Raw genomic sequence first — 14,419 nt, 5'->3', positions numbered from 1 at the left:
AAATATCATCTCAAGGCACTTTACAAGAAAAGCATTTAAATTCAATCACGCATACTTTGTTTTTATCCTAGTTGTCAAACAGTTTGCTTAATTAATTCTTCAAAGTGGATAAAAAAGTTCTTAAGGAAACCCAGCAGATTTCATCGAGTCATTGACTTGATGCATTCTCTCCTCCTGGACAAGCATGCAGACAATCACCTGCAATGTATGGCTGACTTTACAGCAATCCCTCATATCGAGCATGCATGGTGTCACAGTGGGGAGGAAACTCCCTCCTGTAACAGGAAGAACCCCAAGTGCGTAACTTTGTGTTGAAAGTTGGTGGGGATGCATTGTGAAGAAGAGGATTATGGGGGTGGGAGGTGATAGGCTGAACAAATGTTCACATTCTTTATTGGCCACAGTTTATGCGACTGGAAAACCTTTTTAGTGCTAAGAAAGGTCAAAACTTACATGTGAATGCCATATGCAGTCTTATTCAATAAGCTTGTCATATTAATGGTACCTTTTGATAATAACCCTTTAGCGGGTGTTAAACACACTAACAGTTATAAAGATGTTAAAACATCAGTCATCTAATTAATCTATATAATGTGTTTCACTTGGTGATGGAATTACTAAATATTGAACTTTTCAATCAAATTCCATTTTATGGAACGGGTCTGTATATTTGCTCAATGCTTCCCTACAGTTGAAAACAGTTACAAAATTCGGTAATATTTTCTGTGAAAAATTATCACAATAATATAGCTCCCAGGCTCCCAGCCTGATTTTATGAAGTGCTCAAAAACATCAACAACTGTCCATAACAGTGAAAATGTCACTAAAGAATTCAAAAAACAGAATAAATAACTTCTGTGTAAGCTAAATGAATCCTTGTTAGTGCAAACTTTGTATTTTTCAGTCATGGGATTCTGATTCCACAGCTGACCCTGAATTGGCTGGCATAAAGCTGTGCCCTGCTGAATTACACATAGCAAACGTATTTATTTACTGTGAAATTATACAATAAGACAGGTTTTAATTCATTTTTCGTATCCTTTTCTGTCTCACCTGCGATTCTGCAGCTGTCCCTGGTTCTGTACGCTGCTGAAAAGCTCATAACGTTCTAGTGATGCTAGTGTAACCACTTTCCAAGTCACAACTATGTCTCTGCTCTTGTCAAAGTTTTCAGTGGGACTTTTTTGGGGCAGTTGGGGAGTACAGTGTCCATCATTATTACTGAATTGCACATCACCTGTTAGCCATTACAGCTAGTGATTACCTGAAGATGCCTTTACTATGCATTGAGTCATGTCCACAAAACCCATCCTGTTCTAATGCAGGATGAGCAGGAATCTGTCACAAAAATGGTTGTAGCTCTCATATTTCTTATCCAATTTCTATAGAATGTGGTTAAATTAAGACTGATAAAAGTGCTGATGTTTGGATATGTAAAATATGTATTCTCTCTGGATGTAAAACTATTAACAGCTTCAATTCTGTCAGGAATTTTGTCTTTTAAAATGGTCAATAATTTAATTTTACTTTATTGCAGCTGTAGGAGCTGTGATTTAAAATTTAACAAACTTTGGCTCCTATGAAATGTTTCATCCTATTTGTTGATTGCTTTGAATATGACCACATTATATGAATAAATGATACAATCTGACCAGGGAAAACCCCCCGTAGAAAAACAGATGGAAAACAACTTAAAACCCGTTGTTTTCTGTTTTTTCTCTTAGTGCGTGTCAGCTTAAGCCTTAACGTCACACGCAGACCCGTTGACATGGCAACCAACAAACAACAGATCTTTTGTAGCCGTTCAAACTTGTTTGTCAAATTGTGTGTAATTCTGTGTAGACCAAAATCACTAGCGTATGTAAACATTTGATCAGGGTCAAAGGGGAGTTTCTTCTGTCATTATGATTTAAAAAGAGTTTGATAATCAATGGCTTCACTCAATCTCTAAACAGGAGTGAGAAAAAAAGGTTTTTCTGTTATAATTCATCTTCTATTAAAAAAATGACCAAAAAAGAAACATACAGGGTATGTAAACTTATGAGCACAATAGATAGATAGATAGATAGATAGATAGATAGATAGATAGATAGATAGATAGATATAATCCCATGTGGGAAATTGTTTTGTTACAGCAGCTGCAAGTGAAATTATTCAATGTATGCACATAAGGCTTTAATTCAGAGCAGTGTGTCTTTACTGGACATGTCAGATCTGGCTTCTGTCTTGGGTTTGTGTAGCAAGCAGCCATACACAACAAAGGGCAGTTCAGTAAAATCTGTTTTTTTTAGATGCGTTCCCGTTTGAATACACATATGAGTTTCTTAAAGTGGAAAAGATCATCTCTGTTATGCAAAGTAAGCTGAGATCAGCAGTTCCTCAGCTTCCTCATTGATTAGAGTTGCTTCCTTTTCTACATCCTGTTTCACAAACATGTTCCGGAAGGCTCACAAAAAAGTGCTAAATTTGCCTGTTTCAGGTCACAGCGTCCTAACCAGTGACTTAGCAAATAATTTAAACAAAAGACTGGAAGGATCAGTTCCTTGCGCAAACAGCGCAATGTCAACACAGCTAAAAACAAATGCGGCAGAGTATTTCTTCCTTTGCAAGGATACAGGCACATGTATAATTTTTTTAAAATTACGTTTAAATGCAATATTTATTGCCAATTGTTTCAGAAAGTGAAAAGGTCACTATAGAGAGTCAATTCACATTTTAAACTGTTATTCTTTGCCGTTTTAATGATTATGGTATTTAGGTAAAGAAAACCAAAGATTAGATGTCTCAGATAATTACAAGATTACATTAGAGCAGTGGTCTCAAGCTGCATTCCTCAAGAACCAGAGTCCTGCAACATTTCGATAAGTCCCTTGTTCTATATTAAATAATGAAACTGCTTCACTAGCATTACTAGTATACTAGTATTACTCTGGAGAGTTTTGCTAATGAGCTGATGTTGGAGCCAGGTGTGCTGAAGCAGAGAGACATCTAAAGGTTGCAGGAGACCATCCCGTTCTGTGCGTGTGCTCAGAGAAACAGCTTGGGAGAAGAAACTCTGTAGGTCAAGGCTGGTTTCTATAAATAGTAATCTCGAGCTCTAAAATTAAGGCAGAAGCTGAACTGTTTGTGTCCAGGATGTATGGGGTCTGCAGTGATTTCAGTTGCCCCTTTTCGTGAACCTTGACCTGTACAAGTCCTGGATGTAAGATAAGTCAGCACTGATAATCCGTCTCTATCCCACCTTTTCCCTAAAGCTAAGGAATTTTATTTTAAGATGCTCTCTGTACTGCTGTTATTATTACTGATATTTTTCCTGTGACACGTCATTGACAAGATGACCTGTCACAGAATCAAACAAATTCTATTCCACTCGAATAAGCTGACCACCTGATGCTGACCAGGTGGTCAACATCACAGGAGCACCACAGGGAACTGTACTCTCACTATTCTTTTCACTCTATACACTTCACACTTCCAGCACAAATCCGACTTCTGTCATCTACAGAAATACTTAGATGACTCTGCAGTTGTTGGGTATATCAGAGATGGACAAGAGGCTGAGTCATAAGTCAGTTGTTGAGTGTATGCTTTTTTGCCATCATCTGTTGAGGCAGCAGCATGATAACCAGGGACCTAAAAAGGCTCAACAGCCTGATAAAGAAGGCTGGTTCTGTTCTGGGGATGACTGTGGAACCTCTGGAGATGATTATGCAATGAAGGATTTGTAGATCAGTTTCAGAAGCTTCTTCAGATTCAATTTAATGCAGTTTAAATTGCAGGAGATTTAATGCAGTGAATCCCTTTGGGATTAATAAAGTATTTTTGAATATGAATTCAATATGAATTCATAATCATTCTTTCTAAGATTGTCTAATTTCTTTAATGTCAGGTTTCCTCATGTCTCAGGATTCTCTAAAAAGTTATTATGATTGGTGCTCTTGGATTGATTAAAAATATATTTCCTAGATGTAATTATTTTCGTTTTTGAATGAATACATTTCAATTCCATGAATCTAAACTTATACTTCACATGTAACTTTGACATTTTGTATATAAGCTCTTCAAAAGAAGCTCTAAAACTCTAATATACCATACTTTTTTCATTTGTAAATTTTCTTATTTATGTGACATTTTAGAAAAGTTAGATGGGAAAAACGTTTTAGTAACTGCAATGCCATTGCAAACCAGAAGAAGGCAGTAAGGCGGGACAAGGGATGTCAGCCGGTATTAAACGCCAAAGAAGAAGACATCCGGCATGTGAAAACAGAAACTTGTGATTGTTCGTGGCTGCTGAGTGTAAAAGGTAAGTCTTATAGGAAAATCACAGAGAGAACACCTGTCACCTTCTCATGTTATACACCTCCTAAAGAGATAATGATGCAATCTTCAGTCTGAAAGAAAATACCCGGATGGTAGCATAACGTTAGATTAGCTTCCGGTGTTGTTGTTTTTTTTTCGGATAGGGAAACGACACGAGGACCTGTAATTATTGTAGATCAGTTAAACAGTGGAACATGTCTTATTAGAATGTAACAAATATTTAGAGGAACGTCAGCATTTAAAGTCAGTTAAACAGAGAAGTATTTTCTATAATTAATGTATTAGATGTGTCAAAATCTATTTGAAATCAATTATATATATATATATATATATATATATATATATATATATATATATATAAATAAAACCTAGATTGTTTAATCATATTAAACATATGTATACACACGCTCACACTTACCTTTGTTGTGTGTTTTCATCAATTCCCTCAGAATATCATTTACGATTGCAGTCCGGTAGGTGGCGGCAGGGGCGCCGCCAGAAATCTTGGGTCCGCTGACAAAAAATTAGATTGGGCCCCCCTGCGTAGCTACTGTTACAATTTTTTGAATCTATTTGACCCATAAAAAGCGTCACAATTTTAAAGGCTTGCAACCGCCTTGCTTACTGTGGTCCAATTATGATACTAGCACAATATTTACTGCTCATGAATTTTACATCCATCAGTCCACATCCAGTATGCAAGTAGGTTGCTTACATTTTTTTCTATTAGTTATAGATTACTGAAATGTCTCCCCATGAGCAACAGTCAAAAGCAATGTGCAACTACACATGAAGAATCCAGACTTCTCAAAAATGCTAGTAGTTGCATTTATTCAAGCTGCAGTACATAACTTTAATAAAAACGTTTTCTCCATATTTGTTAAAGCTGTCACTTTAACAAATACGGTACAGACCAAAAGTTTGGACACACCTTTTCATTCAGAGTTTTCTTCATTTTCATGAGTATGAAAATTGTAGATTCACACTGAAGGCATCAAAACTATGAATTAACACATGTGGAATTATATACTTAACAAAAATGTGTGAAACAACTGAAAATACGTCTTATGTTCTATGTTCTTCAAAGTAGCAACCTTTTGCTTTGATTACAGCTTGGATTTCGCACACTCTTGGCATTCTCATGAGCTTCAGTCACCAGAAATGGTCTTCCAACAGTCTTGAAGGAGTTCCCAGAGATGCTTAGCACTTGTTGGCCCTTTTGCCTTCATTCTGCGGTCCAGCTCACCCCAAACCATCTTGATTGGGTTCAGGTCCGGTGACTGTGGACCTGGTCATCTGGCGCAGCACCCCATCACTCTCCTTCTTGGTCGAAGAGCCCTTACACAGCCTGGAGGTGTGTTTGGGGTCATTGTTCTGTTGAAAAATAAATGATGGTCCAACTAAACGCAAACCGGATGGAATAGCATGCCGCTGCAAGATGCTGTGGTAGCCATGCTGGTCCAGTATGCCTTCAATTTTGAATAAATCCACAACAGTGTCACCAGCAAAGCACCCACACACCATCACACCTCCTCCTCCATGCTTCACGTTGGGAACCAGGCATGTAGAGTCCATTCGTTCATCTTTTCTGCGTCGCACAAAGACACGGTGGTTGGACTCATCAGACCAAAGCATAGATTTCCACTGGTCTAATGTCCATTCCTTGTGTTGTTTAGCCCAAACATGTTTCTTCTACTTGTTGCCTGTCTTTAGCAGTGGTTTCCTAGCAGCTGTTTTACCATGAAGGCCTGATTCACACAGTCTCCTCTTAACAGCTGTTGCAGAGATGTCTCTGCTGCTAGAACTCTGTGTGACATCGACCTGGTCTCTAATCTGAGCTGCTGTTAACCTGCGATTTCTGAGGCTGGTGACTTGGATGAACTTATCCTCCGCAGCAGAGGTGACTCCTGGTCTTCCTTTCCTGGGGCGGTCCTCATGTGAGCCAGTTTCTTTGTAGCGCTTGATGGTTTTTGCGACTGCACTTGGGGACACTTTCAAAGTTTTCCCAATTTTTCGGACTGACTGACCTTCATTTCTTAAAGTAATGATGGCCACTAACCCTAACCCACTCGTTTTTCTTTACTTAGCTGCTTTTGTCTTGCCATAATACAAATTCTAACACTCTACTCAGTAGGACTATCAGCTGTGTGTCCACCTGACTTGTGCACAACACAACTGATGGTCCCAACCCCATTTATAAGGCAAGGTTAATATATTTATTAACCTGACAGGGCACACCTGTGAAGTGAAAACCATTTCAGGTGACAACCTCAGGGTTTCCCCCAGAAAACTTGCTAAGCCCGGTGGTCGGGGCGTTGAGTCGGTCCACTGGTGGTCCACTGTGTTTTTGTATTAAAAGATGTTAAGTTGACAGGAAATGTAAAAGTATTACTGTGTAATTATATGTTATGGGAAAAGATCTCGAGTGAAATGCTTTTTAAACCCACAACTAGTCTAAAAACAACAAATTTGCACTTCTGTTTAATCCAAATCAAGTCAGCAGCTCCATGTTAGAGGTGCTGATATTTTTAGGAACAAAAGGGGCCCCTAAGTCAGATTCTGCTCAAGGCCTCATACAGCCTTGGACCGGCCCTGCATGATGAGTTAAATCTGCTGCACTATGCAGAGATGCGCAACAAACGGGAGATTTAATTCAATGCTGCTAATGTGGCTTGAGTAGCTCTTCCATTTCGTGTCTGTTGAGTTTTTAATAAGCGTCACAGAAACTATTCTGGTTGGTCGAGTTTATGGGACGAGTTTCTCAGATCTCCGTGTTGCCACTGGTATTAACTCTAAGTAGACGACGCATTTGATATGGTTTGATGCATCGTGTAAAATAATAATAAAATAATATAAAATCAGCGTGATGCGTGACTCCGAGGAGAGCGTTAAAGCTCCTCACCGGGCTGAACCTGCATGATGAGGTTAGCGCTGCTCGTTATCCACAAACGCTCCGGCCAACCGGGACCACAGACAAACTTTACAGGGAAGACAGACACAGAGCCACACGCTGGGCAGCGTGTTGAGATGTAAACGCCGCATATAATTGTTCGTTTGCAAAGATAAATCATTCTCACCGCTCCACAACGCGCCTCTGAATTCGCTACAAGTTATTCCTGCAGTTCACATGGAGCTGCGCCACCAGAGCCAACGCGGTGGGTTTTAAACTCTTACGGAGAGTTCCCCAAAGGATCATAATTCCTCACAGTAGGTTTATGTAAATAGCCATACAGGTCAGCCTGTGTCCAGTTTGAGTGAAAGGAGGCGCACGCGATCCCGCTGAGGTAAAGCAGCGGCAGCGCGCGAGGCAAAGCTCAGAGGCGCCAGCGGTGTGACGCGCTGTCGGGTTTAAATGCATAAACTATAAACCTATCTATTATAAACCTATCCTTTAAGAATAAATCTGCTCTGCTAGTGAAATGCTAAGAGCAAAAGAGACACTTGCAGCCCGGCTTTAAAAAAACAAACAAAACGAAAAAAAAAAGTTTTTTTCTTTGTTTTTTTTCCCCCTTTCCTAGAAACATAAACAAGCAACTCTTAGCCTGGCGGCGGGGCTAGTAAAGCATGGCGGGGCGCCAGGCATATAATACACTGGGGGAAACCCTGTACCTCTTGAAACTCAAGAGAATGCAGAGTGTGTTCAAAGCGGTAATCAAAGCAAAAGGTGGCTACTTTGAAGAAACTAGAATATAGGGCGTATTTTCAGTTGTTTTACACTTTTTTGTTTAGTACATATTTCCACATGTGTTAATTCATAGTTTTGATGCCTTCAGTGTGAATCTACAATGTCAATAGTCATGAAAATAAAGGAAACTCATTGAATGAGTAGGTGTGTCCAAACTTTTGGTCTGTACTGTATGACGTAGCAATCTGTGAAAACAATCAATCTCCTCCATCTCCCTCCTGAATTACTATACCTGGTTAAAGTAATGCACCGTTCTGACAAAAACAACCAATCAGAACTAGTAGGACACTCTTTCCACTGTCAATTAGCCTCATTCACTCACTGCTAAATGTGCTAATGGGGGAGAAACAACTTATTACAAGAAACCGTTTATCTGCCATCATTGGTAGCTATGCTAACTTAACTGAGCATTCACAGTTTGAATCTGCACAGCTCTGTGCTATGCTAGCTGCAGCATGGCACAAATCAATTGGGAGGAAGGATGAGCAGCACCACATGAGATTGTGATTGACAGCACTAAAACTCTCCTGCCACTGACTGGTTGTTTCTAGCACTGGGAGAAAGCAGAGGAAATAGATTTTTCACAAATTACCTCTCATACCATACTGTTTTAACAAATATGTGAAAAAAATATTTATAAAAAAGTGACATACTGCAGTTTTAATTTCACTCAGGAGGGACGTGGGTAACAGCTGCTGCTGACCGACTCATCTGTTGTTAAGTGGAAAAAGGGACAAGGAACAAGTTAAATATATGAATATGTTGGTACTTTTTTCCTTAATTCATTAAATGGTAGTGAAATGGAGGCAAACAGTAGTCTTGTTGCTAAGCTAATTATGCCAAGTGGTTGATAATCTCACACAGTCTACCCACCTCTCTTGGAGAAAAACTGGGTTATAAATGAACACTTGCCTTTTTTTCTCTCTCTCTCCCTCTTTCTATTTTGTTTTTGAAAACCCAGTTTTATAACTTTTCTTAGCAGCATAGTAACTGGCACAGTCGTTTCGTGGCCGCTGTATTCAGCTGCAGCTTCTACTGACTGCAGCTGATTACAGCGTCACCATCAAGCGCTCCAAGCAGAAACAAACCATTTCATGCAGATCCAGGGGGGTTCTACGGAAGCGCATTGCTATCATGCAGTAAAAAAAAATTTCGATCGCTATCTCGTTATAACGAGTTACGTATCTCGTTTTAACGAGTTACGTATCTCGTTTTAACGAGTTACGTATCTCGTTTTAACGAGTTACGTATCTCGTTATAACGACCTACGTATCTCGTTATAACGACTTACGTATCTCGTTTTAACGACTTACGTATCTCGTTTTAACGAGTTACGTATCTCGTTTTAACGAGTTACGTATCTCGTTATAACGAGATACGTAACTCGTTAAAACGAGATAATTTTAGGTCCAGGAAGTGGCGGTATTATGCTAGGCTAGTACAGTGACTAACATGAATTGGTCAGGTTTCCCTTCATGTTTGGTCTACAACATGTAGAGATACGGATGCTGCTTTGCACTGTGGTTAAAACCATTAACAGCATGCCTACTCTGACAAGATCCTAAACAGAACGGGACTGCACAGAAGGAGACGTCAGTCCGGTCCTCTAGCTGTGGCGGCGTTCCTGACTGGATCGAAGCTGAAGTTGGCTTTCGATTGTAGCTTCTGATTCGGGAAATGGCTAAAGGGAGATTATAACGGAGGCTCAGATGTATTTGATGAACATTTTCTGGTCAGATTTTTTATTAGAACAGTACACTTGCTGAACAACGGCAACGGCTGTTCGTAACCAAGCAACCGAAATCAACAGAAGGCTAGGTAGTGGCAAAAGACAAAACTAGATCCTGTTAAGCATTCTTCAAAATAAAAGACTTCCTCTCTCCAAAATAAATCATAAATCAGCAAAAGCTGAATGGCCTCCTTTAAGCGTCTTGAGAAACAATCACCTAATGATCCTGATTCATAAATCTCTACTCGGCTTGGCTCCAGCATACTTAAACTTTCTTTAACATAGATCTGTTAATTCCCATTCTTTACGTTTTTACAATATTTTTCTTTTGCATGTTCCACGTTTCCAAACTGAAAAAGGGAAGCAAGCTTTAGTGTGATGGCTCCTACAGCCTGGAATCAGCTCCAGTCTGAAATAAAGATGTCAAAACTGGTTCCACTGGACTTATTTCGAGCGATTCTTAAAAACAGACGAGATTCTCTTAAACGGTGTCACTGTTTTTAAATTCTTTTCTACTGTTTTACACTTCTGCATATAATTAATTTTATTTTGTAACCAGGTTGCTGTGTGTTGCAGACTTCTACCCTGGTCCCTCTTGAAAATAAGATAAGATGTGTATTTCAACGGGGTTTACCTGATAAAATAAAAAAAATAAAATAAAAAATAAATTATAATATTTGTCAAATATTGGTCAAAGATTTTTAATATTTGTCGACAAACAAGGAGCAAAGAAGAGACACCTCTCCTTTACCATATAGGTGACTTACAATAATGTCTTCTAATGAAGACAAAGAGGGTAGATAAAGATTATTGTGTTGCTTTGATAAAATAAAACTCTGAACTTGAAGATAGTTATAGAAATATTTTGTAGGAATATCATGTTTGTTTTTAATTTCTTCAAGTTACATAAATACCTTCCCTGAAAAAAGATCAGACACTTTAGTTATATTCTTAGCAGTTTAAATCCTGCTCTACATGGATGAACATTATATCGGATAGTTGTTGCATTTCTCCCAAATAATCAAGTGTTTTTTGCCAGATCATCATTGTATTTTTCAGAAATGGGTATTTTGTTTGCTTAATTAACCTTTTCCTGCCTGATGAGTACATGTACAAGTCTATAGCAATAGAGATCCAGTGGGACACAATAGTAACCCATGCTGGGGGCTGTCTGGCAGTAAAGTAAAACATTGCTGCCCTGATCTGGGTTGAAATAACATAATAGGTTTGATAATTGTTAACACCCTCTGTCATATGGGAGATATAAGAGAAACAGTTTCATTATTGGGCGTTTACCATTTAAGTGAAGTTGGAAACAGTTATATTTAGCTCCTTAAAGGGGAGTGAGGAAATTGAAACTGATTGGAAAACATATAAGAATTTTGGCAATATTGTAATTTTTATAATATTCATGTGACCAATTAAGGAGATGGGTAGCATCTTTAACTATTAAACTTTTAAAGCTAACATACTTAGACACTTCCGACCTGGAATAGATTATTCATCTCTGATGCTATGTTGCATCACTATAAATCGGAATCTGAAAAGTTGTTGGCATTATTATCCCAGCTGATGGATCCTTGTAAGCCACACAAAAAGGCAGGTGCTCTAGGACAAAAAAGTGAAAGAAAACAGAAGGTTAAAATAATAACAAATATTGTAAATGTGATAGGAGTTTATTTCTAATGCACTCCAGATGCAAAAATATTTTTAAATCTCTCATTACTGAGGTTTCAATTCAGATAAAGATTTCACAAATCACAAACTAGGTTTGAAATATTCTGCCATTAGCGTAGATTAGAATAATCTACTCCAGATTTGAAGTGTCGATGTATGTTCGTTTTTAAAGCATAACAAATGATTTCTTAACATTTATATGTTAAATATAATTTCCAGTTACTTATTTACAGTCATATGTCAAGTCATATGTTAAGTATAATTTACATGATAATTATTATTCACCGAATTTAACTTGATTGTACACAATTCCAAAAGGTGACGTGAAAAATAATTAAATTCAAAGCTTTGTGTATGATTTATTTTGGAGAGAGGAAGTCTTTTATTTTGAAGAATGCTTAACAGGATCTAGTTATGTCTTTTGCCACTACCTAGCCTTCTGTTGATTTCGGTTGCTTGGTTACGAACAGCCGTTGCCGTTGTTCAGCAAGTGTACTGTTCTAATAAAAAATCTGACCAGAAAATGTTCATCAAATACATCTGAGCCTCCGTTATAATCTCCCTTTAGCCATTTCCCGAATCAGAAGCTACAATCGAAAGCCAACTTCAGCTTCGATCCAGTCAGGAACGCCGCCACAGCTAGAGGACCGGACTGACGTCTCCTTCTGTGCAGTCCCGTTCTGTTTAGGATCTTGTCAGAGTAGGCATGCTGTTAATGGTTTTAACCACAGTGCAAAGCAGCATCCGTATCTCTACATGTTGTAGACCAAACATGAAGGGAAACCTGACCAATTCATGTTAGTCACTGTACTAGCCTAGCATAATACCGCCACTTCCTGGACCTAAAATTATCTCGTTTTAACGAGTTACGTATCTCGTTATAACGAGATACGTAACTCGTTAAAACGAGATACGTAAGTCGTTATAACGAGATACGTAGGTCGTTAAAACGAGATACGTAAGTCGTTAAAACGAGATACGTAACGAAAAAATTTTTTTACTGCATGATAGCAATGCGCTTCCGTAGGGTTCAGGGCAAAAACGGATGTGTGTTTTTTGGTCTGGGAGGGGGTAACATAAAATTTTTACTGCTAAAAACAATCTTTGAAAATACAATATGATTAATTTTGTATTTGACAGGATCCCGTTTTTTGTTTTTTTTAAATTTTGTTTCTATGAACAAAATACAAATAATTAAATTGTGGAGGGCCCCCTGCTGGTCAGGGCCCCTAGAATTGTCATCACTTTTCACCCCTTTACCGCGCCCCTGGGTGGCGGTAAATGCACCTTAAATTGGTTTGCCATCCGCCAATAAAATACAGTAGTAGTAGCAGCAGCAGCAGGAGTAGTAGTAGAAGACTTTCGGTGGTTCAGCAGCTGGACTTAACTTGATTCTCAGCTGTTGAAACAGAAACAGTTTTTTTCTGGAAACGTTGGCCTTCTTGTGACTGAACAAACGTGCTCCTGCCCTGTAAACCTGGAGCTCTGGTTGTGTTCTGTAGATTCCTGGAAACAGCTACTTCGCATTACCTTTCCAAAGAAAGACATGTCTTGTTCTGCTGGTGACCCAAACTTCTGTCCTGAATGCGGGAATGTTCTCCCGCTCCCCGGAATATCCAACACAGTTCAATGCCCTCGCTGCACCTTCAGCATCCCTGTAACAGGTACTGTCCTCCTGATTCTGATTCTATCAATCTTTACATCCGTTTCTCTCTCTCTCTTTATATATATTTATATATATATATATATCTATATATATAGATAGATAGATAGATAGATAGATAGATATCTATATATAGATAGATAGATAGATAGATATCTATATATAGATAGATAGATAGATAGATATCTATATATAGATAGATAGATAGATAGATATCTATATATATAGATCTATATAGATGTATATATACAGATATATATATATATACATATAGATATAGATCTATATATCTATATATACATATAGATATAGATCTATATATATATAGATCTATATATATATATATAGAGAGAGAGAGAGAGAGAAATTTGCTCTTGCTTCCTTGTGCTCATCACCCAGATTTCTCTGGCCTGGAAGTCTGTTCAGCTGTGGTGTTTAACCCTGAGCAGCAGACATTAGTGGCTCTGAAGGGTGATGATGGCTCTGAGCTGAAGGGACCTGTGGTAAGACCAGCCTGTTCATAGAGCTACATGTGGTGCTAACTGTTGGAAATGGTTAATAATGAGGGGTTCTGCTCTCCTACAGATCGACAGACGATGTGCTCGCTGCAATAAAGACGGGATGATTTACCACACTAGGCAGATGAGATCTGCAGACGAAGGACAGACTGTGTTCTTCACCTGCATAAACTGCAGGTGACTTCAAGAGACCTTTACATTTCCATATAGCTATGTGATGGCTTTTCTCAGTTTCTATCTTTATGTTTTAGGTATCAAGAGAAGGAAGACTCCTGACAGAAATATTTCAAGTGTCTACAGGCAAATCTATTTACTACAAAACACTGCTGTCAGATCCAAGTTATGTTCTGCATCTGGAATCTCACTTCAGAGGAAGTCTATCAGGATTGTTGTGAACCAGACTCAACAAACTCTACTTTTCTTGTATGACTTGTTTGTGGTGGAAATAAAGTTTACAGTGAGTTAACATTCACATGATGTTTCCTATTTTTTTAAATATGAACATTTGGCAAAGAAGATCAATTAATATAAACAAAGATGTAGAGATGTACGGATATAACAATTTGCGCCAATATCAACATCCGGTAATAATATTGCTGATAACCCTCTGCTGGCCCCCTGCTGGTCAGGGCCCCTAGAATTGTCATCATTTTTCACCCCTTTACCGTGCCCCTGTTTAGAACCAGAAAGTTACTGGAGAGCCAATCACTGATACGGGACAAACATTGGACGAAGGTAGCCAACCTGTCCAGTTGAATACAAGTGAATGTCATCCACGTAAATGTGACAGGAGATATCTGAAAAGGACTGAACAATGCCAGCAAGTG

General features: G+C 38.5%; 1 protein-coding gene across 1 annotated transcript; it reads left to right on the top strand.

Annotated features, from left to right (window-relative positions):
* Positions 1 to 4,198: 4,198 nt before the first annotated feature.
* polr1h (RNA polymerase I subunit H) lies at positions 4,199 to 14,064 on the top strand. The gene is made up of 5 exons (XM_088009995.1): positions 4,199 to 4,303; positions 12,914 to 13,075; positions 13,474 to 13,577; positions 13,660 to 13,769; positions 13,844 to 14,064. Exons 2-5 carry the CDS (start codon positions 12,958 to 12,960, stop codon positions 13,866 to 13,868), a joined length of 357 nt encoding a protein of 118 aa, XP_087866121.1. The 5' UTR covers positions 4,199 to 4,303; positions 12,914 to 12,957; the 3' UTR covers positions 13,869 to 14,064.
* Positions 14,065 to 14,419: the final 355 nt, after the last annotated feature.

Source organism: Poecilia mexicana, unplaced genomic scaffold (genome assembly GCF_051168715.1).
Source record: "Poecilia mexicana isolate PSO_F unplaced genomic scaffold, ASM5116871v1 scaffold_11, whole genome shotgun sequence".
In the NCBI taxonomy this organism is placed as follows: domain Eukaryota; kingdom Metazoa; phylum Chordata; class Actinopteri; order Cyprinodontiformes; family Poeciliidae; genus Poecilia; species Poecilia mexicana.
The sequence above is the reverse complement of the archived record's forward strand: the minus strand, read 5'-3'. Positions and strand labels throughout refer to the sequence as shown.

Coding starts and splice junctions, on each gene's coding strand:
- polr1h (XM_088009995.1), top strand. CDS start 12,958: ATGTCTTGTTCTGCTGGTGACCCAAACTTCTGTCCTGAATGCGGGAAT. Junction 13,076..13,473: donor CTTCAGCATCCCTGTAACAG/GTACTGTCCTCC, acceptor CTCATCACCCAG/ATTTCTCTGGCCTGGAAGTC. Junction 13,578..13,659: donor CTGAGCTGAAGGGACCTGTG/GTAAGACCAGCC, acceptor GCTCTCCTACAG/ATCGACAGACGATGTGCTCG.